The 25,334-nt window shown below is 35.2% G+C and overlaps 1 protein-coding gene across 6 annotated transcripts in view; it reads right to left on the bottom strand.

The window, feature by feature from the left end:
- Positions 1 to 25,334, bottom strand: part of sulf2b (sulfatase 2b) — a 150,855-nt gene that overhangs the window by 3,343 nt on the left and 122,178 nt on the right. For 4 of the 6 annotated variants that reach the window (XM_058763121.1, XM_058763122.1, XM_058763124.1 and 1 more), the window contains 15 exons: positions 23,756 to 23,907; positions 23,228 to 23,397; positions 17,397 to 17,547; positions 16,305 to 16,480; positions 13,712 to 13,840; positions 10,290 to 10,346; positions 10,039 to 10,171; positions 6,464 to 6,695; positions 5,478 to 5,715; positions 5,282 to 5,378; positions 4,930 to 5,024; positions 4,454 to 4,516; positions 4,207 to 4,376; positions 3,859 to 4,001; positions 2,729 to 2,852 (listed from right to left, as the gene is read on the bottom strand). In XM_058763121.1, the coding sequence (XP_058619104.1) occupies positions 2,729 to 2,852; positions 3,859 to 4,001; positions 4,207 to 4,376; positions 4,454 to 4,516; positions 4,930 to 5,024; positions 5,282 to 5,378; positions 5,478 to 5,715; positions 6,464 to 6,695; positions 10,039 to 10,171; positions 10,290 to 10,346; positions 13,712 to 13,840; positions 16,305 to 16,480; positions 17,397 to 17,547; positions 23,228 to 23,397; positions 23,756 to 23,907 (2,130 nt within the window). Of the gene's footprint in view, positions 1 to 1,079; positions 1,114 to 2,728; positions 2,853 to 3,858; positions 4,002 to 4,206; positions 4,377 to 4,453; positions 4,517 to 4,929; positions 5,025 to 5,281; positions 5,379 to 5,477; positions 5,716 to 6,463; positions 6,696 to 10,038; positions 10,172 to 10,289; positions 10,347 to 13,711; positions 13,841 to 16,304; positions 16,481 to 17,396; positions 17,548 to 23,227; positions 23,398 to 23,755; positions 23,908 to 25,334 lie in introns of all 6 variants that reach the window. The other 2 variants (XM_058763125.1, XM_058763126.1) reach the window with 1 other exon arrangement.

Genomic DNA, 25,334 nt, shown 5'->3' with positions numbered 1-25,334 from the left:
AGTATAGGAATATATTTTAGAACGTATTAACTTAATTTGAACTTTATTCCTGTGATGCAAAGCTGAATTTTAATTATTCTAATATGCTGATTTGCTGATCAAGAACCATTTCTGATTATTATCAATATTGAAAACAGTTGTGCTGATTAATATTATTTTGTGGAAACATTATTTAACTGAAGAATATAAAGTTCAAAGGAACAGCATTTGTTTGGAATAGAAATCTTAATAATGCATTCTTGCTAAATAAAATTATATAAGTCCTACTGACCCCAAACTTTTGAACGGTAGTGTAATATTAATAATCCTTTATATGATAATACATTTATCCCTAGGCTGGTCATTTGTTAATCATATATGGTCTTCCAATCTCTTGAAATCCATTTTGCATGCATAAAATGTTAGATTTGACTTAGTTATTGTTTAACTGTATTATTTTAATTGTTGTTGATGACATTTTTCTATTTGAACAGGCAGACTGTAATTAATACTTCAACTTCTTTCTCAGTTTGTAAAAATGACAGAGATTGTCTGTTATTGCTTTTACGGACTAATCCGTGCCACCAGTTAACAATTTCAGGTTGTTTCTGTCTCCATTTCTTGTTTCTTTCACATTTTTAAAATAACAACACTACGCATTTTTAGACAGCTGTACAACTCAAATAATGCATTTTTGTACAGAGGAATTAATATAATTGCTTTTAAAAATACCAGAATATCTTGCCCCATCTACTACAGTAGATTTTCATTTTTACAAACTGAAGAATAAGTCATTATTACGACTTTCGCCTAACTTTTATTTAACCTGAAACATTCCTTTAACTGCAAATTGACATCAAATCGGTTCCAGTTTCTACGTCATCCTCTATGACAGAGTGTCTTCTCCTTGATTTCACATTGAGGAGTGAATTCCTGTGATGCCTTTAGGTGTGTGTGATGTGCATCAGACTATTCAACATTCATTTAAGCTCCAAGCTGTCTACAACAGAACTGCAGAAGTGGATTAGTATCTTCATCCAAAATAATCTCACAGTAGCCTTCTAGTCTACAACGGGGTTAAATTCATTTGGCAGTGATACCTGTATTCATCATAGCTGCTTCTCTCTTTACCCCCTGAAGAAGAGACAATATCATTAGTTAGAGAGTGTAAAAACAATATGATGTACAGCCCCATTAATGTTTAAGATCCTCACAGAAGCATCACTGGAAAAACAACTCTGGGCTTCTGTCCAAGGGTCATGTGGAAGGTCGCAGTGCCAAGATAAGATCATCCAGTTGCAAGGGTCGGAATAAATGAGCTTGATAAAAGTCATCTTTTGGAAAATAATGAATCTGCAGGCTCAATAGGCAGATTCAGAATATTAATGTTCATCTTAAACTGATAAACTGCTATTCTGATCCCTTTCAGATGGCTTTCATGCACAATAAAATCTCAACCGACTTTTTATGGCAAGATCAATCTGTTCTGCAAAACTGCGGTTCTCAGACGAGTCAAACAATGCTAAATTGCGACTAACATTAAAGTTGTGCACAGTTAGCAAAATAAATAAGTTGATCAACTTTTAGAAGGAAGAAAAAGCAATTCCCATGCCTGTTAATATCAAAGATCAAGTGTCTAAGAAATATGTATAATATTACAATAAAACTCATTGTATGTACAAATTCATCTGTCATTTTACCAAATTATGAAGATGCTAACACAGACATGTTGTGTGGCGAAAATATTCAACACATAAGAAAATATGAGCTTGACTACATTAAATAAAGGTTGTTTTGCTGTTGATGCACCCTACTCTTCAAACATTTGGGGCCAGCAAGTTTTTTTTATATTATATTATCTTATCTTGGCTGCTGAAAATTCCATCACAGGAATAAATTACATTACAAAATACAAAACTTTTATTTTAAACTGAAATAATAAACTTCTTTCAAAAACATTAAAATATCTTGCCAACCCCAACCATCTGAACAGTAGTGTATTTAAAAAATAAATCAACCTTTCTATTAATTTTTTTATTTGTATTTTATTATTATTAATTTGTTTTGTTGTTGTTGTTTTATTATTATTATTTTGACCAAACAGTTCATGCTAAAATAAATCACCTTTGTCCACAAACATTTTAAGTTTTCATTCTACTCTTGCATTTTAATGTGACCTTTTGAGAAATGTAATCAGATTGCAGGTACCGGTGAGTTCCTTTAACATAAGCTGTCCTTGAGTTCATTTCGAGTGAATCAATAAGTGACTCAATAAATGTGCCTCTTCTGTTTTTATCACTGGATCACTGAGTCACATCTGTGTGAGTCTGATGACTTTGAGAGCATGGACTACATGTCAGATACAACTAAGGACATAACATCCTCAGACAGCATGCTGTGTGGCACATGTTTACCCTTCAGGACAGCAGCTCAGGAGGTGACGGTACGAGTTTCTGTTTGCATATAAAACAAGGAGGACAGGAAGCAAGGCAGGGCCAGGGATCAGGTGAGGATGATGATGATGAAGATATGAAATTCCATGTTATCCTTTGCCTTGGTCCTTTCAGACGGAAATGTGTGCGTGTGTGTTTGGCACATGTATCAGTCAGAGTGTTGCAAGCTCTGGGCTGGATGCCTAGCAGAATGATGCAGCAGTGTGTATGCATACAGTATATGTATGTGTGTGTGTGTGTGTGTATGTGTGTGCTGTGGAGGTATTTTCACATATACGAGTGTGTGTTTTACCCACCGAAGTCGAGGCTGCGTGTGCGAGGGTTACACTGCTTGTGTCCCTTACAACCCCGGAGCTCCATGAGCTGAACATGCAGCTGATTGAGAACATGCCGGTCCAGTGTGTTCACTGCATTCACCAACTACACACACAGAGAGAGATGCAACATAATACAGACATTAATATAACACTCATTGTTGGTAAAATTTTTGACTAAATATTGTAACAGTATAAAAACGCATTTGAATTTCCAGTTTCTGTTACCATTTCAATACTTATTTAGCAAATTTTCTTTTTTTGTTTCTTTTTTTGTCAAAAATTGTGCCGTCATTTGTGCCACACCAAACAATTTTGCTCCTAATAAAGTTTTTTAGTGTTCTTGTTGACTAACGTGACACCAGTGGACAACAGAAGATGAAAATGACACATGATGTATGGAGGAAACAAATAAAAAAAAAATTTAATACTTCATGTAAGCAATAAATTGAATTAAATGAATTAATATTTATTCATAATTAATTTAGAAAACATGAAACATGAGCTATGAAATTAGCCTCAGCAAAACAAAAGAATTTGCCATTTTAAAAGTTCAAAATGCCATTCACAAGAATGTTGTGATACAGTAATCTGAGATGTGGTGTAAACAACACTGTGATTTAAATATTCATGAGAATATAGAAGAAAAAACAGAATTGCATGTATCATCACCGTTGGACACTGTTAGTCGACAAAATAAACTAATGCGAAAAGTGTGTTTTAAGAAATAATTTCTATTTACTTAATTAATAATAATAATAATAATAATTAATATAACTAATAATTAATAATTTCCTACTAATTTTCCACAGGGCAAAATGTGCCTATAGTTGAAGAAACACCCAAGTCATCCATCGAGATTTGATTTGATGGTTGATGCCGGGCTATGGTATTTTTGATCAATATTATTTTTCCCTGTCCATGTGGCCGTGGTTAAGAAATTGTTTTCAGAGGCAGAATAAGTTATTACACTGTAAAGAATGATTATGCTTTTTTCCCCCAAAATAACGCACTGATGAATAGAGTACACTAAGAGTAGGGCCATTTACTAAGAAAGAAAACATGGTCCATGGTGGTTTCATATTGTCTTTATATACAGTATGAGCACTGACCTGATACGGATCCGTGGTGATGTCAAAGTACTCCAGAAATCCAGTGGCAAATTCACAGAACAGGAAGTTGTGTGTCTCATTAATGGTCCTCATGCACCAGTAGGTGTTGTTATTGGCACTAGTGCATGCACAAAACGGCCCCACTGGAAACAAAGATGAAATAGTGTGAGACACATCAATGCAGTCACAAGGTCAGGAACCCTTGGTGTCACTTTTGAACAAATCTGGCTTCTTTTTTCAATGTGCAGGAAACTGTTTGCCTTATGCATCAGATCCAGATGCATTTAATTCTTTGCATGCAGTTGTAAAAGCAATATTTTTTACAGTGTGTGAGTGTGTGTGTCTTACATGTCCAGAACGGAGCGGTCTGCCAGTGCTGGTTGTCGTGTGTGAAGCAGGTGAGGCCAGGCATGCTGCAGGTGTCATTGTTACGCAGGCGCTTCAGTAATTTCCTCAGCTTCTTCCTGCGCTTTTGTTCCAACAACATCCAGGCCTTCTTATCCTTCTCCTGTCCTTTCCTACAGAGACAGAGAGAATCATCAAAACCATAATCATGCATACATATGTATACATACACTCAGACACAAAAACCCACCTGAAGGGATGGACACCTCCTGCTTTGTATTTCCTCAGCTTACTCTTGTACTTGGATTTGTAACTAAAAGAGAAGAAAAATGAAGTGAGTCATCATCAAATAGGATTATAACCAGTATATATTAAAATAATTAATGCATAAATAATGTATATAATGTACTGTATAAGTAATCATTTGTTTAAGATATAGTATCTATTTACAATTTATATTTTATAAAATGTTTATGTCATTCATTTTAATATATATATATTAATATTTATTATAAAATATATTTTATTTTATTGTATGGAGTTTACAATGAAATTATACATTGAATACATTATTGATTTAAGAATTAAAATGAATAATAATGAAATAATAATAATAATATTTTAATGTAATTTATTTTAATTTAATTTAATTTAATTAATGAATCTGAATGAATTTGACACATACAGAACAACAGTAAAGAGATAATAGACAGATGTGACTCTCACTAGTATTTGTTGCAGTCACACTCTTCAGGTCGAGCTTTTTTCAGGTGACCTCTGACCTCACGAAGGTTTTTAATCTTTGTCTGGAGTGTTTCGATCTGGGAAAAGAAATGATAATGTACATAACAATATAACTTATGCAATATAAATGTACAGAATTCAAGTTGTAAGACTGGGAATATAATACATGAGTTGTTTGAAACTTTTACTGATGCTTTTTTGAGCTTGCAGCTGGTCATTGTTCACTTTTTGTTCACAACTTTCTACTAAACATCCCTTTTATATTCCACAGAAGAAAGAAAGTCATACAGATTTGGAACAAAATGCATGTAAGCAAATCATAAGTGTGTCATACTTCGTGGTCGATGTGGAGCTTGTGATCCTTCCATGCTTGCAGCGATTTGTACAGACCAATGTCACATTTTACTGTCTCATTGGCCAAAATGGAACATCTGAAACACACACACACACACATTATCTTTGATGCATATACTTGCTCTTTTGTCCACAATGTGTCTCTACTGAAGCAAACACATGCACACGCTCCTCACCTGTGAGTGACTTTAATAGAGGAGGGCACAGTGAGGCTGTTGCTGGTCTGGCTGACTGCAGTGGGTCCCATACCGCTGAACTCGTCCTCGTCCGCTGTGTTCTGCCTGAGGCTGAGGTTTCTGGGGTCTGAGGGTCTGTATTCGTGATCCAGGTCCACTGCATACAGGTCTCCTCCCATCTCCATGGAAACAGCACGGGCAAAGCGGTTCCTGGAGTAGCTCTTCAGGGATTTCAGTTCTGTCAATCAAATGCAGGGCTTGCCATTATCACTTGTCAAGGACAATTTTTTTTTTTTTTTCATATTAGATACTATATTAGATAGAGAGACCTTTGTTTTTTTTAATTGTCATGAAATTTTTAGTATGTAAAGACATTCTGCTCAAAGACCTGATTTGATTTGTTTAAAAATAAATAAATAATAATAATAATTATATATATATATATATATATATATATATATATATATATATATATATATATATACACATACATATATATACATACATTCTTGTTTATCAGTTATTTTAAATTTTAAATATATTTCACAATATACTGTTCTACCATATTTCTGCTCAAATGAATGCTTTAGAGAAGTGTTGTGACCAGTAGTGTACATACATAATTATTATCTGTAATATATTATGAAACTTAGAATTAATTATATTAAATACAAAATATTATTATTATAAGTATAAACAAATATATTATATAATTAAATAATAATAATATATTAAATATAATTTAAAAATATATATTTTACATTAATAATTAAGAAATATATATATATATATTTTACATTAATAATTAAGAAATATATATATATAGCAATTCTGATCATATTAATTAAAGTCCATTTTCTTTTACGCCTCACCTCCACTAGAGGGCAGCAGAGGCACAGAGAATAATTCAGCTAATGCCACCTGCATGATTTTTTGGAGGACTTGTTGCTGCGTGTGTTTGTAGCTCAGTATCTAGTCATACTCACTCTTTTTGGAGAACAGTTTATTCTTAGAGAAGGTGCTCAGTCTGTAGCTTGTTGGTTCACAATCGCAGCCTTGAGGCTCAGAGTTCACGCTGACATCAGCGCTCATGCTCTGCAGATAAATTTGGGATTTGATGCTGGATACAGATGGCTTCTGCACTGCAGACAGACTGGCCATGCCTTTGCATTTAGACAACCTCAGCTTCCCCGTGGCGTCTTCAACACACTGCCACTTCTGCAGAGACACAGACAAAAAGGGACATCATGCAGTTTTACTCTCAAAGATGATTCATATACACTAACATAACAGAAACAAAAGGTACTACGGTATTGCCACAGTTGCTTGGACATAGTACCAGGGTAATATCATGATTTTTTTAAAGGTACCATGATAATATTTTATCATTCAAAAACATGATGCAAATTACCATATGATACTATAGAAAGCCAGCTCAAGGCATAATATCTTACTTGCTCTTGTAAAATATTCTTAGCTCATTCCGCTGTGACTGAACTGTATTTGACAGCGTCTGCTCACGAACACAATTTGTTTGACACCATCAAAACTCATTAACTTTTCACCATGATGACTGTGTGCGTGGATGTGCTTATACGCCGGAAGTAAAAGGTGAAAATTAACCCCCCGCCTCGTGTCGGCATTCTTACTCAGCTGTAATTATCACAAATCCACCTCGTTAATGAGGAACATAAGTTACAGAGCGCTCAGGGCTGCACACTATCAGAGAGATGAGAGAAACATGCCTTTGTTTTTAGTTGCTTTTTAGTGGCCTTGTAGTTAAAGACATGGATGGGAAATGGAAGAAGCTATGAGGGCCAAACCAGCATTTTGTACCAGGTGCTATTTTATATAATTGCAAAATGTAGACTGTGTTATTGCACAGCTCTATGTATAAAGTTGGATATACATTATATCCCACTTACCCACATACATACAGTACACTCATGTAAATCGATATAGCAAATTTCAACTGCATGACTTTTATTTTTATTGCATAATGTAACTATATTATTGGCAAATATATAAAGTTGGATGTGCATAATATCCCACTTTATATGCGTACATACATTATACTAATGTAAAGTGCATATACTATACTGCAAAAACCAGCTCTAATCTTCTAAATGCAAATGTAAGGCATTAAGATGTCATAAATATGAACACCATGATTTTCTGTAAAGTAAAACTACTTTGAAACAATGTGTATCATGCAAAGCGTGACAATAAAAAGCGTTACAAATAAATCTGAGAAAATGTACTGCACTAAAAAAGATATATTTTCTCAAAGCCATGTATCTAACTCAGCTATGTTTCAAATTTGAAGTTGAAGAAAAAAAAAAAAAAGAGGTTCCTGTGAGATTTTGTTTAGGCGCTATTTCAAAAATAGTCACCTGGTGACACTCAAACTCCATTGAACTTTTTGATGCATTTCCCTGTCAAAAAGTTATACATTTCTGTCACAGTATTACTTCTACCACAAAATAATCACCAAATATGGAACCTTGAGACTCAGACCATTCCAACGATGTGTTCTGTCAAGATTTTTAAAAGTTTTGATTATAAAATATTGTAGTAAATTTTGTAACATGGCACTTGACACCGCTCACTAGGAGGAGGAGCCCGCCAAAAGCATTTAAAGTACCATTTTCATGGTAATAAAATAGTTTTCACAAGATAAATTTTAAGTGTTTAAACTTTCAGATTATATATAATTTAGGATGATTACTAAAATACGTGACAGTTAAGAGGTTAATGGGATATTTCACTCAAAAATGAACTCACCCTCATGTCATTCCAAACCTGTATGAATTTCTTTTTTCTGTTGTACACAAGAAAATATTTTGAAAAATGTAACCAAAGAGTTGATGGTTGCCATTGACTTCTAAAGTCAATGGCTACCAGCAACTGTCGGGTTACCAACATTCTTTAAAATGAGGGTGAGAAATGATGACAGAATTAAATTTTAGGGTGAACTATCTCTTTAAGTAAATAAGGTGTTAAAACAATCCAGATAGTATGTGCACATAACAACGCTTTCTGCAGGTGCAATTTCCCCTTTTTCTTGGTTTGAAAGTTAGACTTTTTTCTTGCTTGCAAAAGTGTGAAGGTATGTAATGACAGACTGTTCCATGATCAAAGCAGAAAAGCAGATGGAGGAATAAAGCCTGACGTAAAAAACGAAAGAAAGAGATGGAGAAAAGAGAAAGGGATGGAGAGAATAGATAATGCAGGAACGGGCTGCAGATCCCTGGAGGACTACAGTGGGCCAGTCTTGTTAGAGTGAAAGTGGGAGCATGAAATTTCAGGTGTCTGATCTGACAGCTCAGACATCTCTCTGTTCTCACTTCTGTTTCAGAAGAAGGCTCACACACACACACACACACACACACTCTACTTGTGAGGGTCTATACTGACAAAGTAAGCCAAAAAGTATTACCATGTTTGTGGACATAGTGCCATGGTAATATTATGGTTAAGTACCTTCAGTGTAGTACCTCAGTACTGTACTAATGGTTAAAAGTTTGCAATAAATAAGATTTACAAGAAAAATAATATGCTCAGCAAGGCTGCAATTATTTGATAAAAACAGTAATATTGTGAAATATTATTATGGTTTAAAATAACTCTTTTTTTATTGTAATATATTTTAAAATGTAATTTATTTCTGTAATGTAAAGCTGAATTTTCATTACTCCAGTCTTCAGTGTCACATGATCCTACAGAAATCATTCTAATGTGCTGATCTGCTATTCAAGAAACATTTATTATTATTATTATTATTATTATTATTAACACTACCATTCAAAAGTTTGGGATAAGAAAACTTTTATTAAGCAAGGATTCATTAAATTGTTTAAAAGTGACAGTAAAGACATTTATAATGTAACAAAAGATTTCTATTTCAAATAAATCAGTTTTTTTTACCTTCTATTCATCAATGAATCCTGAAAAAAACAATGTAGCACATTATTTTATTTTATTATTATTATTGTTTTTACTGTATTTTTTATTTAAAAATACAGCCTTGGTGAGCACAATATACTTTATGAACTATTAAAAATAATAAATATATCAATGTACAGTATTGTTAAAAATATCAAAACGTTAAGGTGTTTTTCCTGGGTGGTGTGTCGTAGTATTTCACAGACGTACTGGTTCTGACGGCATTAGCTGGTGAAGGCATGGCTCATGAATATTTATTATGTTATGCACAAATGATTGAACATGAGATTTTAGTGTTTTAAATAGTCTATGTGACATATTGAGGTCAGCAGTAGAGTTTTTGCTCATTTGCAAGTCAAATTGAAAGGCAAACAATAACATTACGATGTGGAATGTCCAAAAATCATCTACACAGCAGTTTCGCTAGCACATCAAGTTGCTACTTGTGACATTTCGGTTGATAACTTCATTTCAGCTGCTCTGAATGCATTCATAAACAAACCAATGCTTGAAACACTGGACTCCTGGTTATGTGGAGTAGTAGATTGCTGCCTATATATACATTTTTTATAAATTGTCGGAAGATAAATCTTCTTCTGTCTGTATGTTGTTATACCTGACCGATCTGTTCACATGGCGTCTGGTACTCTGCGCGCTGGCACAGATCTTTAACACGCTGGTATTTGGGCAGGTAGTTTTCCTCCTGGGCCATATCTTTCCCATCATTCAACACTTTATGCAGCAGTTTTCTGTCACCAGAGAAGAAGAGAAAAAACCTCATGTTATCTGAATAAACATACGCTGACCTTTCACACCAAAAACCCAGAGCTCTCCGGCTGTTTTCACATTTAATTTGCGCTGACTCACCCTCTCTCCACCAGGAACGAGTCCCTCCACACTTTTCCTTTCTTGTTGAGCTGGAACCTGCAATTAGGAGAGACGGATGGATATTGATCTACCGGCTTTGTTACTGATCACCTGGAGCAGCAAATTGTCCAGAAATTGGCCGCTTCTCAGTGGACTCAAATGATGACTAAATGCAACAAGTTGAGGCCGTGATTGAAAAAGAGTGAAAAAAATCGCAATGCTGAAAAAATGACAAACAGCTTAAACTGAAATCCAGCCTGCAATTTAAAGTGTTTTTTCTTCCCCTCTACTATCCCTGATGAAAAACAGAAGGAGATGTGGAGATGTGGAGGAAACACAAGTGCTCTGTGCACCTCCTGACCTTCTCTGCAGATATGAGCTATCGATCGGTGCTCTCACACACTCCCTCTGATCTCCGCAGGAGTTTCTGCCAGATTTAGGAGCGTTCTGGCTGGCCTTTTCTCCTATTCAGACTCCTGTTGTTAGTGGTACTTGCTAAGGCATCATCAGTTCACAAACTCCAAAGCCGAAGTTATGCGTACTTTGCCCAACGCCATTTGTGTTTTGAACATGAATGATACTTTAAAATGATGGGGTTTATAGAAAAGAGGTGTGCTATTGGGTCGCCATGATAATAATAATAAAAAAAAAGAGAGAAAAGGATAAATGTAATACTATTTTAAATAGTAACAAACTGAACTAAACTTATTTGTCATAAAAAGGTGAAATTATCTAATATTTATATGATTTACTGACGTTGACGCAGTCATGAGGGTCCGCAGGGTCCTCACTATGATATAATTTCTTGTTTTATGTTTTTAACTTTCTGTTATGTTGGTTAGTCCACTTTGATCTAGATGACAAAAGTCTGTTTATTAATAAATTATGAAAGCCTGTTTCTAAAACAATGTGATTGCTACTTTTTATCTCAAAATTCGGACATTTTTTCTCGCAGTTGTGAGTTTACATCTCGCAATTCAGATTTATTTTCGCTGAATCACGAGTTATAAAGTCAGAATTGTGAGATAAAAACTCGCAATTGTGAGTTATAAAGTCAGAACTGCGATGCAATTCTGAGAAATAAAGTCAGAATTGTGAGATAAAAACTCGCAATTGAGAGTTTATATTTCACAATTCTAAGAAAAGCCAGAATTGCGAGATAAAAAGTCAGAATTCTCAGAAAAAAGAATTTCAATATAGAAACTCGCAATTATGAGATAAAAGTCAAAATTGTGAGTTTATCTCACAATTCTGATTTTACAACTCGCAATTGCTATTGAGAATTGTGAGTTTATATCTCGCAATTCTGACTTTATTTCTCGCAAATTGCTTATTCATATCACGCAATTCCGACTTGATAACTCGCAATTCTGAGAAAAATGTCTAAATTGTGAGATAAAAAGTTGCAAACCCCGTTTAATTTTTTATTCAGTGGCATAAATAGGCTTCCATAACAGGATCAAGATTTATGTTCACAATTCTTTTTGATGTTGGTTTTCGCAAGTTAATGAGCAGTACAGCAAAACTAATTTCCATGTTTAAGAAAATAGAGCCCTACAACAAAATTGACCATTTTGAGACCATTTCGACCAAAACAACGGTGCGTAATATGACCAAATATTTTATTATTTCAATAATAATAAAAATAGGCACTGAACGGCACTGTCATAAACCATAGCTATAAAGTCAGTTTGTGGAGACAGTTTAATCATTCACGATTTACTATCATCATATCACAAACACCTATTATTAGTCATATTTAGGACCGGTGGTTAGGTTTAATCAACCACCCAGAGTCTCCAGCAACAGTTTAGAGATGCCCTCGAAAACAACTAGAAATCCTCAGCACATGGAAGCTGATGAAATATAGAGATCCTTATTTAATTAGTGTCTATCTGAGCTGATTGAGAGCACAAGGGAAGTGCAAGCCCTCCATCTCCCTGCCAGGCATTTTTCCTGAAAGCCCCTCTTCCCTCCGGATTTCTTATTTCCTGTCCCCCCCACCTCCTGCTGAGATATGTATCTCTTCCTCTCATCTGAAATAAAAGAGGTACGCGGGCTAGCGGAAGAGTGCAGAGATGAGATTTCAGCAGGTGTCATGGTGATGAGGGGCTCTGTGCCAGTAGGATGCCTGGCAGACCGCCATCTGCTGCCACTCAATGACAATGAAGCGAGGCGAGGTGTTGTTCAAACTGCTCAAAATGCAATGTGTCATTATCCTCATGAACCTCAGCATTACAGACTGATCAAGTAATATAGTGAACGAACTAGTGCTGTTCACTCTTAAAAATAAAGCTTCCAAAAGGGTGTTTTTGCAGTGGTGCCATAGAAGAACCATATTTGGTTCCCCAAAGAACCTTTCAGTGAACAGTTCCTAAAAGAACCATTTTGAAGAACATTTAAAAAATCTAAAGAACCTTTTCTGCATTTGAAAGGTTCCATGAATGTTCAAGGTTCTTCATAGAACCATTGATGCCAATAAAGAACCTTTATTTTTAAGAGTGTTGATTCTGTACTGAGAAATATAACACTGAGGAACGAATTTATTAAACAGTCGTGCCACTTTTGCATGTGCTAACCTGCGTTTTATTCACCAACCACCCACAATCCAGTTCACCCAGGTGCCAAATGTGCTGAAACAGCACTGTGCTGTGGGTATTTACAGTAAATTACATTTATGTCATTCCTTTCATCACAAACACACCTCCTTTATATGTAAATTAGGTTAATTATAGAGGCGTTGTGCTGTTATTATGTTGTGCTGCTCGCATGCTTACCATCTTAAAAGATCATATAAAAGGAAAAAAAAGATTGTCAGTTGCATTGGGATTTTCTTTTCAATGATTCAATGTTTTGAAGCTATATTTAATGAGTTGACAATTACCTAACATTCAATTGATTTAATTTATTAGTAACTTGGAGATAACTTGGAGACTTTATTTTAAGAATTAAGGAATTAAACGCATAAATTAAATATCATTCAAATGAAATGAAAAGATTAAGAATAATTTTGATTAAAATCACGTATCGTTTTGGAATTGAATCATGACTCTCAGAATCTGAAAATCAGATCGAATAGTGAGGTTCCTAAATATTCACACCCCTAGTAAAACACATTTTTGACTGATCATGGTAGGAATTATTCATCAAATGGTGATAAAATGAAGGAAAACAGATGAATTATCAAACTTTCTTTAATAAATATCTCTGGCCAATTGTCATACCAATACACCAATTTTGACTTTTTTATTCTGCTGATTTAACCAAGGAAGCCCAGGCAGTGAATAATAGTATAGATCAATAAACTCATGTAGCACTTCGACTGTCCACAATCCAATCACGTGGACAAAAGGCCGCCGTATATTATTTCCCACTCCTTTTCAGAAATACTCAACTTGGCAGACTTCAGGAGACATCCTCACCTGTTCATCATGCGGTCTGTGTCCAGGAGCTTGAGGATGGACTTGCCGTCCATGTCTGGGGGAACGTCCATCCCCGCGATGTCCAGGATGGTGGGTGCCAAGTCTATGTTCAACACGATGTGGGGGTTGCTATGGAAACAGAAGAGGGGGTCGCCATTTGACATAATGGTCAGAAACCAGACGAGCAGCACATGAACACTGACGGATAATAAAATATAGACAGTGAAAGAAATACAGAGATCCAGGACTTGCTCAAAATGGAATGCAGCTGTACTCCTACTGAATATAGACTACACTGCATAGTGACTGCTATTTCTTGGCTATTTTTTAAACGCAGTAAGTAATATACGAAATGTCATCATTCACTCAGGTGGTGTGAAAAAATGGGTAAATTTCCTAATTTCTACAAGTGTACATATATCTTTATATCAGACTGAGGCGATATGATTTGGGGTGTCACTTAAGATGGTTGAATACCCAGTGAATTACTGGGCAATCAGATGCACACTGAGTGTCCATGAGCAAAGATAGCAGCATGCAGGTCACATACTAGCAGGGCTGCAAGTGCCACCTGAGCAACTGTCATTGAGATAAATGTGAACGCTAACGCAGTGGTTCTAAAACCTTTTGACTCCAAGAGAGTCCCCCACTGTCCAAGACAATATTACAAGATATTTTCAAGTGCTTCTGCTTGCTTTTAAACTTTTTTTATTTAAAAACAAGATGAGTGTCAATATGTTAAAATAAGGATAAAATAATTAAAATGATTGTATTAAGATTATATTATGTTAGAAGAAAATGATATAAAATAATTATAATCATGTAAAATAAAATGTGTCAAATTTACTTACATGAATGAATTAACAAACTAAATAAATAGATTAACTGTTATAAAATAAAATGAAATAAAATATAAAATATTAGATGAAAAATGTAAACAAAAATCTGAAATGTAACCAAAGGCAACTAACTGAAATAAAATAAATTTAAGTACTAAAATGACAAAAACTAAAACTGAAATAGAACTAGACTATTTAAATTAATTACAGTATTACAAAATATAAACAAATTATTTACTTATCTTATTAACTATATTACATTAGAAGAAAATTATATTGAATAATTATAATTTTGCAAAATAATATCAAATAATTCAATTGTATAATTTCAGAAGATTCAAGAGCTGAATGTTCTTCAGAGTTTGATTTCTACCGAGAAAAAAAAGGAGAAAAGATCTTGACGTAACTAGAAAAATGTATATTCATTATAGACATTTTCATGATTTATTAGGATTTGATTAATTTCCATGATTTTCAGGTCTAGAAATCACACTTTAACAATTCCCTCATATATTTATTGTGCGAATACTGGTTCTTATATAAAAATGAACAAATTAAAAAAAAATAATAATAATGTGAATATTTTGTAATTGTTTTTATTTTGATATTATATTGTTCTTTTTTTCTGAAAATTGTTTTGAGGTTTTCTTTTTTGTGTTTTTCAATGTATTTTTTTATTTTATTTTTGTAAAGCTCTTTGAGATGCAACTTTTAAAAGGCCCTATAAAAAGTAAAGTTTATTATTATTATTGTCATCATCATCTTCTGACATCTTGATTTTTAGCTGTTTTAGTTTATTTTAAAGCCTGTTTTGTCCTATTTTAAATCACCTTGTAAGGTGCTGAGGCCCCTGGTTGAGAAGAACTGAGCTAACAGAGAGTTTTCTATTATAAACCTCTTTGCCTGATATATTAAATGTTCACCTTCTGATGCTGAAAAACAGATCAAACCCCTCAACGTGCCTAACTGTGGCTGTTCATTTTGATTTAAAAAAATTATTCAAAACTGACGAGTGTCAATTTTAACTGACCATTTCAAATCCTGTAAAGTCAGTGGACTGAAACTCAGTGGAGATTAATCCAATCACATTCACTCAGTTTTCAAAACGTAAATTAAGCTCAACTCTCTCTCTTTTTTTTTATTGCCTGAAGGCTCATCTGATGTTGAACTGGCCCCAGCTGTGCCTTTCTCACCCTGAGTCTCCAGCCAAACTCTTTATCCTCTTTCCTGTGCCTTTCATTCACAGTAAAAAGTCTTGTGGTCTTCACATGAGTGGTCTTTACTGCTGTTAATCAGCTTTTCTGAGAAAGAGGGAAGCCAGATCACACAGCAGTGGTAAATCAGACTAGTGACTAATGATATTAAATGCTGACGAGAGAAAGAAAGAGCTGTGGTCTGGTGCTCCCGTGGGGATGCAGGTTCAAATATGGCCTGCAACATTTGCTGGTTTCATTCTCTCTCTCTGTATGTGGCAGGACATTGTAAAGTCATTAAAACCCCATAAATCAAGTTTAGACCTCATTTAAGAGTAACTCTGGCCTCTGTACAAAAACCATTAAACAAAGATGAATTACTATAGACATAAATGTTATATTAAATTATCTAATTATATATGATACGAAATATACTTTTTCAGGAAATAATGTTTTAAGAGCTTTAATTTTGCAATGCATTGCAATGAGACATTATATCATAGAAAAATGTTGTATAGATAAATGTTGTCTCTTGGATGGCGTCGTTGGATACACACTCACATGCCTCCTGCCTCCACATTTGGGCCACGGATGTAAAAGGGAACTCTGATGTCAAACTCGTAGGGCATGGATTTCCCCTTGACCAGTCCGAACTGACCGATGTGGTATCCGTGGTCAGCCGTGTAGATCACATATGTGTTGTCCAGCTCCCCAGTGTCCACCAACATGTTGTATATCTGCATTCAGACAGAAGAAACATACGAATGGTAGAATAAATTATAAGGAACAACAGCCTTTTTGTGGTTGCAGTCAAACAAAAATGCTGGAGAAAAACAAGACAAAAGCATCTTTTTAATGTGAATCCAAGAGAATCTGAAAGTTATATGTGCCACCATGGCTTGATGCAATTTCATTTTCTTGAGCAAAAACTGTACATTTACTTACATGAATGAATGACTGAATTAATTAATTAATGTGAAATGTTACTGTTCACTAAAACAATTAAAAATAATTTTGTTACTTGAAATTAAGCTGAAATAAAATATAAAATATTAGATGAAAAACTAAAACGAAAATATTGCCTAGGCAACTAACTGAAATAAAATAAATTAAAGTTCTAAAATTACAAAAACTAAAACTGAAATAAAAATAGACAATTAAAAATAAATAAATTACAGTATTTTTTTTTTTTTAAAGATTAAAACAATAAAATAATAAAATGATAAAAACACAAAAAACAACTAAGACTTTAAACTGAAAATATTAAAATTAATGCTTATTCAGAACATCAATGCTGTAAATACCATAACAAAACATAATTACCGGCAATACTAAAATAACAATGATTGCAAAAACCTTAGTACTTTAGTATTGTCTAAAGTGTCTTAAAGTGTTAGAAAATGTAGAAAAGTGTTAGAATTATTCAGTACCATGGAATATATGGAGTAAAGGCAGGAAATGTTTTAGGAGCATGATTCATACATAAAAAAAATAAATAAATAAAATAAAATAAAATAAAATAAAATAAAATAAAATAAAATAAAATAATATATATATATATATATATATACAGTATATTATTTTTAAAAACTGCATTCGATTTTTTATTATTTGTAATTCATGTAATTTGTATAACACGTATAACTGATGTACCTTCTCCACACTATCATCCACGGACAGCAGCGTTTGCAGTCTCTTGCGCTGCAGCATGTTGGTGAACTCCATGTGAATGGGCTTCATGGGGCCGGTGTAGCGCATAATCCAGTGTTTGTCTGGATTAGGGGCGTAGTTATAACTGGGCGTTCTGAATGGAGAAGAAAAGAGTCACCGTCAGTGGACCTGCTGAAGCATGACTGAGGGAAATCGAGAGAGTTTTCAGAGCGTCTCGAAACACTGTTTGTTGACTCTGTTCTGCTGATGTCGGAGGAAAGCACGCAGACACATTTTGACAGCTGGGATGTGTCTGCGTGAATGTGTGAAGTTGTGTCTCTGTGTGTGTGTGTGTGTGTTTGCATGGTCAGAATTACAAATGACAGCAATCGACTGTGTGCTTTCTCTCCTGTCTCCTCAAAAATGACACATTGCAATTTTACAGTCTCATGGTTTCTCAGGCGCTGACTGACAGACTGACATTCTGTGAATGTAATGGTTGTTCAACCATTATTCAGGGATAAAAAGAGAGAGAAGTGTTTGTAGCTCCTCCTCCTCGCTCCTGTGACAGACGTGAGAGGCCTATTAGAAACAAACACTTACACTCCATGCCTTTACAGTTGTGATTAAAAGCCACCAGCTCTGTTGTTTACAGCCATTACTTAAAGTCCTTCTACAGACAAATCAATGTGAGCATCATCCCACTTATCTGCCTGGCCTTGTTTTGAGGGTGCCGTATATTTACTGATAGCAACATAGTGACAACAAGGGACGATGTAAATCTCTGTCTCTGTTTAGTTTATCTATTTCTGTACTGGGAGCTGAAAAAATGTGTACTGACGTTCCTTTGACACTTGTTTCTTTTCCTTTTTTTTGTGTCTATTCAATAGTTCTGCAAACTAAGTGTGCTGTCTTCCTAGACATATTTTAAGGTAACAAAATATAACATTTTAATTAATATTTCCCTTCTGCTTTTACAAATGCTTAGAAATAGTAGTGGGGATTTTGATTCATCTGTAATTTGAATGATTTTACTAAAAAGATTCATTGAGATTCTTTTAATGATTGACATTTTCTATGGATTATATTGATTGTTTTTCCTGTATTTTATCAAATCCCAGTTCATTAATGTGTTTCACGATGCTTTCATGATGCTTCATTCATTGTTGCTCTGGTTGCGTTTACACCTAAAAAGATGCGTTTTTTCGACCCAGTCAACGGTAAACAGGGTCTAAAACATTTTGAGCTTATCCACTTTGGACCACTTCCAGAGCTGAAAACACATTAAAACAGATTGATTTTGTTGTGTAGATGGTTATGTGGTCGAGTGTGTTAAAATGGGGGAAAAAATGGGCCTTTTCTGCATTTTACCAAAACACACAGATTACCGTCAAAATCACAGCTGCTTTCTTTATACTTTTTATTCATTTCCTTTCCCGATTGCTCGGGTTTCTTCAGTCAATAGTGTTTCTGCACTGCACTCGTTCAAGATAAACAGAACCTAGTAAACAGAATAGTTGATAAATATTTTATTCAATACAGAAAATTTTGAGCAATATAGTTCTAATTCACCCCTTATGGAAATTAACCATGGTTTTATTCAACCTGGTCTCATAAAAATACGTACCTCTGTGCACTTTTTGTGCGACACCGTTTTACGTACCTTGCTGCACGTTTCGCCGCAGGTTCAAATAGAAATGTCCACTGAGTGGCGCTAAAACACAGGTTCAATATGTGAACCCTGGCACGTTTTTATTACGTAGATATTGGTACGTATTGCTGTTTTTTTATTACGTTGCTTCAGATACGTATTGCAGCGGTTCAGAATTCAAATATCCGGGGACTGTCGCTAAAGGTTAATGCTCTATCGTGTTGGAAATATGCCCTACACCAAATCCAACCCTAAACCTACCCGATAGTGTTAACAAATGCAAAACTGATATAAAAATGTATTAGCTGATACAACTGTGCCATTTGAACTTCCTTTTATGCAGATTTTAACTACTTTGTCGAACCGTAGTTACACGGGATTCGAACCGGTGCTTCTCGTCTCCTAAGTCCGTCTCCATACTCCGTGAGCTACCGAACAAATTTATCATTTATGAAAACCCATAGATATACTTGTATTAAATGTATTATTAAGCTTATTAGACTATCAAGAAATTAGCTTAGCAACATGCTTATGTAAATTAACCATGGTTTTATTATAGTAAAAGTGTAGTAACCATGCTTTTTGGCGTACTGATTACCACAGTTTTACTACAAATACCATGGTTAAACTATGGTTAGTGTAGCAAAACCATTGCTAATTTGAGATTACCATGGTTTAAATAGTGACCATGTATTTTTGGTTTTATTTGTAGTAAAACCATGGTTGATTTTTTGTAAGGGACAACACACTTCTGTGCAATATTTAAGTCCTCTGTATGTTTAAGCTTATTATGCTATCAAGACATTAGCTTAGCAACATGCTAATGTCAGACTGGAATTGACTGCAAACAGAAAAGTTGAGTAATAGTCAATACAGAAAAGTGTTGAGTAAAAATTGTTCTAATCTGATTCACAACACTGTTTCACAAAATATTTGTATCCTATGTATTTTTAAGTTTATTAGACAATCTAGACATTATATTAGCATGTTGTCAAGTGGATTTAACAGTACAAGGAGTAATTATAAATATTTTATATAATACAGAAAAGTGCTGAGTAAAAATTATTTATTACACATCATTTAACCTAATATTTGTGTGTATGCTCTGTATTTCTTATTACCAGACTAGAATTAATTGTTCATTGATTCTCTGGTGTGCTTGACGTGAGGAATGCTATACCTGCTACACAGTTGCTGGCTATATAGTGCTCCAAATAAGTCACATGAGATTCCATCACAGTTAGAATACAGCCTCAGAAGGCAGCTGCCTATGTAGACCATAAACAGCATATTTGCTCTCTCTCTCTCTCTCTCTCTCTCTGGTTTCATCTTCTTTATTGGTCTACATATAATCCTTTTAATCCTCTCAAAACGCTCTTTCTCCCTCTCTTGTTCGTTTCTGATCATATTTTCATTATTCCCTCCATCACAGTAGTGATGGATATGAAACGGGTGCAGTGGGATCACGCGGCGATGAGAACAGGGGGATTTTCCCACCGAATAATATACGCTCTCTGTGCATGAGAATTTGAACAATATCTCTGCAGTGGCCTTGCGCCAGTCTGAGGGGCAATGAGGGGTTAATTACATACAGCACTGTACGAGGGCAAGGAGCAGAGAAGTACAGGACTAGCAGGAGGCCATTATGGACGGTGGAGGGTGGTTGCAATGGACTGAACGGAGAGAATGAGGGCGGTCCCGGGAATTTTTCATGGGATGTTAAGAGAGGAATTCTGGGGCATTCTCCCCTCACAGCAGGAGAATGATACATGCATATGAATGCATGTGTGGAGCACGGCCATTTTTTATGGTTACAGGGGTGAAAAAGTGACATATTTCTTTGCAATATTGGTACAATCAGACAGGTGGCGATGTTATAGAGGTGGATGTGAATCATAAAACATGTTTTATGAAGAGTTTGTGTGCAAAAAGAGACTGGGCGAGCAAAACAGGAGCAAGGCTGTTTGTTTTTTTATTGGTGAAAGCAAGATGACATCAGAAAAATAATAAAAGCACATTAAATTCCAGACTCTCTGACTCGAGCAGTTACTTTGAAGGGATGATGGATGTTTATGTGAGTCATAAAGTGGGCAGGTTTGCATCTCTTGGTTTATATCTACTCTAATGGTGAATCAAACGCAAGTTAAACTATAACAGAAAGCTTATCGCACGCACACACACTGTTTGAAGAGCTTCCCATTTACTAATCAAAAAATGGATATCTATTCATCTATTTTGGGTTTCTCCCTCATCAAACATCTTGAGAAAGCGAATGTGCACGTTTGTGAACATTCTGTCTGATTTCATTCCTGACCCCTCAATATTTCAGGAAAGACAGAAATATTCATTGACAGTACTGTATCTCTTTGCTCTCTCCCTCTCTTTTTCTTGCTTGAATGCGAGAGAAATGGGAGCTTATGGTCGTGTGGTTTTGTGCTTAGAGACACAATGTCCTGAAAGCAAATCGAATCTGAGAGAGAGACAGACAGAGAGAGAATTTAGTACATTAGAGGCTTTTTGTTTGCTCATTTGTGGTGTGTTAACTAGATAATATATCTGTGTGTGTGCTGTCGGATGTATCTGGTGCATGAAATAAATTCTATACAAGTACATTAATGTAAATCTTCAAGCTTGTTTTTTACAGTATGTGTTGTTTTATATTTTTTAAATATGTCAGTATGCAATTTATAGTGCATTGTAAGTATGTGGTCAGTTCTCTCTTTCAGGTTCATGTACTGAGCAAGGAGGTTTACTGTAGTTAACTGTTAACGTTTATAGCGAGCTGAATAATAACATTTGGTTTATTAGAGCTGAAATTTGAAGGCAACTTCTTGCTCTTGATTAATTTGATTCGTTACTGCCACAGAAATTAAAGGAGAAGAGTATATTTTCATATGCCATTCGCATGTTTATTCCACAGAAAAGTTTTGTTTTTTGAAGAAGAATTGTACTTTAAACATTTTTACATATAAATTTCACGTATATTTAATTTTTAACTGCAGATTTTCATGAATCCGACCTCTGCCCAGGGATTTCCTGTATCCAGAGGCTGAATTTATGAGGTTACCAGGCATAACAGTATACATGGAGAACTATAAAATGAGATTTTGAGATTACTTTGTGTACACAGAGAGTGAGAGTGGGGTCCTAGAGATTTAGCAAATCCAGCTACCTAAAAACAACTGCATCACGTGTAGACAGGATTTAACCTAGACTATGTGAGTGTGCACAAATATGCTTTTCATCATCATGCATGTACTCAGCATGTGTGTGATTGTGTGTGTGTGAGAAGAATGGCAGGAGGATTACAGACCCTGGGAAAAGCATAGACAGAGACAGGAGGATTTATCTGCTGGAGGGACAGAAATGGAGAGATGAGATGAACGAAGGGAGAGAAAGAGACATTGAAAAAAATGTCTGGTACCAGCTGGTGGCCAATTAGCAAGAGAGCAGGAGAAACCGGCAGAGAAAAACAAGTGTGTGTGTCTGTGGGTACATTAGTGTGAACCGAAGAGGACTGTTTCCATTATAACATCTCTATCGAGTAGCACTTGAGTGACAGAAATAGAGAAAAGTGCAGCAAGATTTCTATTCAGTGTTATCCATGATTTCCAGCTGTTTCTCTGCTCTCTTCCTATTCATCTCCACTACCACTGACCCTTTTTATGTTTTTGTGTATGTACAATGTAGTCCATAAGTCTGAGACCTCAATGAAATTTTTTTTTTCTGAGCTTAACCTTAAAATTAAATGTAAAAATTATGAAAAATGTACAACACAGAAATATAAAAATAATATTGAATATAGCTGCAAGCAGCAATTAAGGAACCAAGCACTACAGAAGCAAGCAAAGCAGCGAGCATCAGACCAACTGCAGCAATGAGAAATTGAAGCTAATTTAAGATGATTTCATTCAAAATGTAGTAATATGCAATATGATTTAATGGTTTATCACTTTGAACAATAGGTGGGCTGTTACCAAATTGATGTGGTGTGTCCAGTGTGAGATGACAATGGCACACACAAAGTTTGGTGTTAATATGTCAAAGCTTTGCAGAGATACAGCCTCAGATGTAGTTTGGTATCGTGCCAGCAAATTCGTTTATGAATTACTAAGTAATTCTGAAATTCATCTGTTTTTCAGCTTTTTAAATTGAATGTCATGCAATGGAGGTTTAGACTCACATGTGCTGTGAAGCGTTAGGGAAGGCAGTGGTGTACTGAGGGGCCGCATCCTCCGGGCCATGAGGGGCGGCATGACTGATCACCATCATGATGGGTCGGTGAGGGTAGATCTTCTTTGACATGCGGAAGTAACTGATGCTGTCATTGGTTATGAGATCTGTCAGGTAGTCCTACAGGAGGTACAAAGATCTGATCATTAATCTACTAAATTAAAATATTTCAGTCTCAGTAATTCAAAAGTTTACCATGCACATGCATATACCCCACTCAGAAGCAAACTTTTCTGTTGTCAGAGAGCTTGAATATCAGCCACTTAGATGAGACTGATAAACCCTGACAAAAGACACTGAACTTTGAGAGAGAGCCAATGAGAGAAAGAGAGAGAGAGACTGTCTTTGTTATAAATCAGTCTAACAAGACTATCAATCAAACTTTTCCAGAATGGATGAAGACATGACAAGAAATGAAGAAAGGTGATGCAATTTGAAAAGATGAGGTTCCACATGATTGGCCACCTTGCACACACACCTTTGAGTATTCAAATCCGTGTTTCTCTCGGACACCATTCCTGCACAGAGTGTAGTTGTAGAAGCGGGAATTCTTCACCATGGCAACCCACTCCTTCCAGCCCGGAGGAATGTAAGTACCATTATACTCATTCAGATACTTCCCAAAGAATGCTGAGAAAACACAAACACAAAAGGATATAGTTATCATAAAGATAATAGAGTGTAGAAGAGAGCAAAGTAGAGCACAGAACAGTATAGTTAAATACAGCAGAGTAGAGTAGGGCAGAGCAGAGAATAGACAAAAAAAAAGAAATAAAGAGTAGAGTAGAATAGAGCAGTGTTGAGTACACCAGAGTAGAATAGAGAGCAGAATAGAGCAGAGTGAAGAATAGTAGTCGACGGTACACCAGAGTACAGAAAAGTAGAATAAAGTTGAGTAGAGTATAACATGATAGAGTTGAGTTGAGTAAAACAGTATAAGTAGAATAGAATACAAGAGTATAAAAGTGTATACTACAGTTGAGTAGAGTAGAACAGAAGAGAGTTCAATAAAGTAAAGTGCAACAGAATAGAGTAAAACAGCGTAGAGCAGAGAATCGTAGAGTAGAACAGTGTATGGTAAATTTGAGTAGAACTAAACAAAACAGAGTAAAGCACAGTAGTGTATAAAAGAGTACAGTGAGGCAAAGGTGAGTATAGCAGAATATAATAGAATAGAATGGAGTTCAATTGAGTATAGTACAACAGAATAGAGCAAAACAGCGTATAACAGAGTAGAGATAAAGTTGTGGTAAAGTTGAGTAGAGCAGAACAAAGTAGAGTATAGTAGAATAAAGTATTTTAGTATGTAAATTGTTCAATAAAGTAAAGTAAAACAATAGAGTAAAACAGAGGAGAATATGGTAGAGTAGAAGTACGGTAGAGCACAGAAGAGTAGAATAAATTATTGTAGAACAGCATAGAACAGAATAAACCTAGGCAAAGTAGAACAGAGTAGAGTAGAATTGGGATTGGGATTGTATTGGGATAGTTGAGTAGAGATGAACAGAATGATGAAGAGTATGGCAAAACAGAGCAGAACAGAACAGAATAGAATAGAATATGGAGAATATCAGAGTAAGGAAGAGCAGCATAGAGTACAGTAGGTATGATAAATAGTCTAGAAGAGTAGAATTGAGCAGTGCAGGACTCTGTAGAGTACAATAAAGTGGTGTTAACTTTTTATACTAAAAATACATTGCACATTTAAAATACAGTGGGCATGTAGACAGAACCTGCATGTAGAGAAATAGAAGACAGGGAGCTACGTAAAGATGGATGAATATTTGTGTTGGAAATGTTACATTAGAGAGGATGTTGGTCAGAGCCGGTCTCTCTCCTAGAGGAAGTGTGCTCTAATGGATCACTGTTACCACTAAAAGCCTGACGCACTGCCAGGTGTGTGTGCGTGTGTGCAGGCACGACATTCACAGCTGGTCATGCTATGTTTACATGCACATGGTAGTTTTCTATGTCACAAACAGAAAATATCACACACACACATCTACACAAATACACAAAACAATCTATTACAGCCCAAATGTTTTTAGTTTAATGAA

The sequence above is a fragment of the Onychostoma macrolepis genome, chromosome 23 (assembly GCF_012432095.1).
Source record: "Onychostoma macrolepis isolate SWU-2019 chromosome 23, ASM1243209v1, whole genome shotgun sequence".
Taxonomy (NCBI): Eukaryota; Metazoa; Chordata; class Actinopteri; order Cypriniformes; family Cyprinidae; genus Onychostoma; species Onychostoma macrolepis.
Note: the sequence above shows the minus strand (reverse complement) of the source record. Positions and strands in the feature narration are given on the sequence as shown.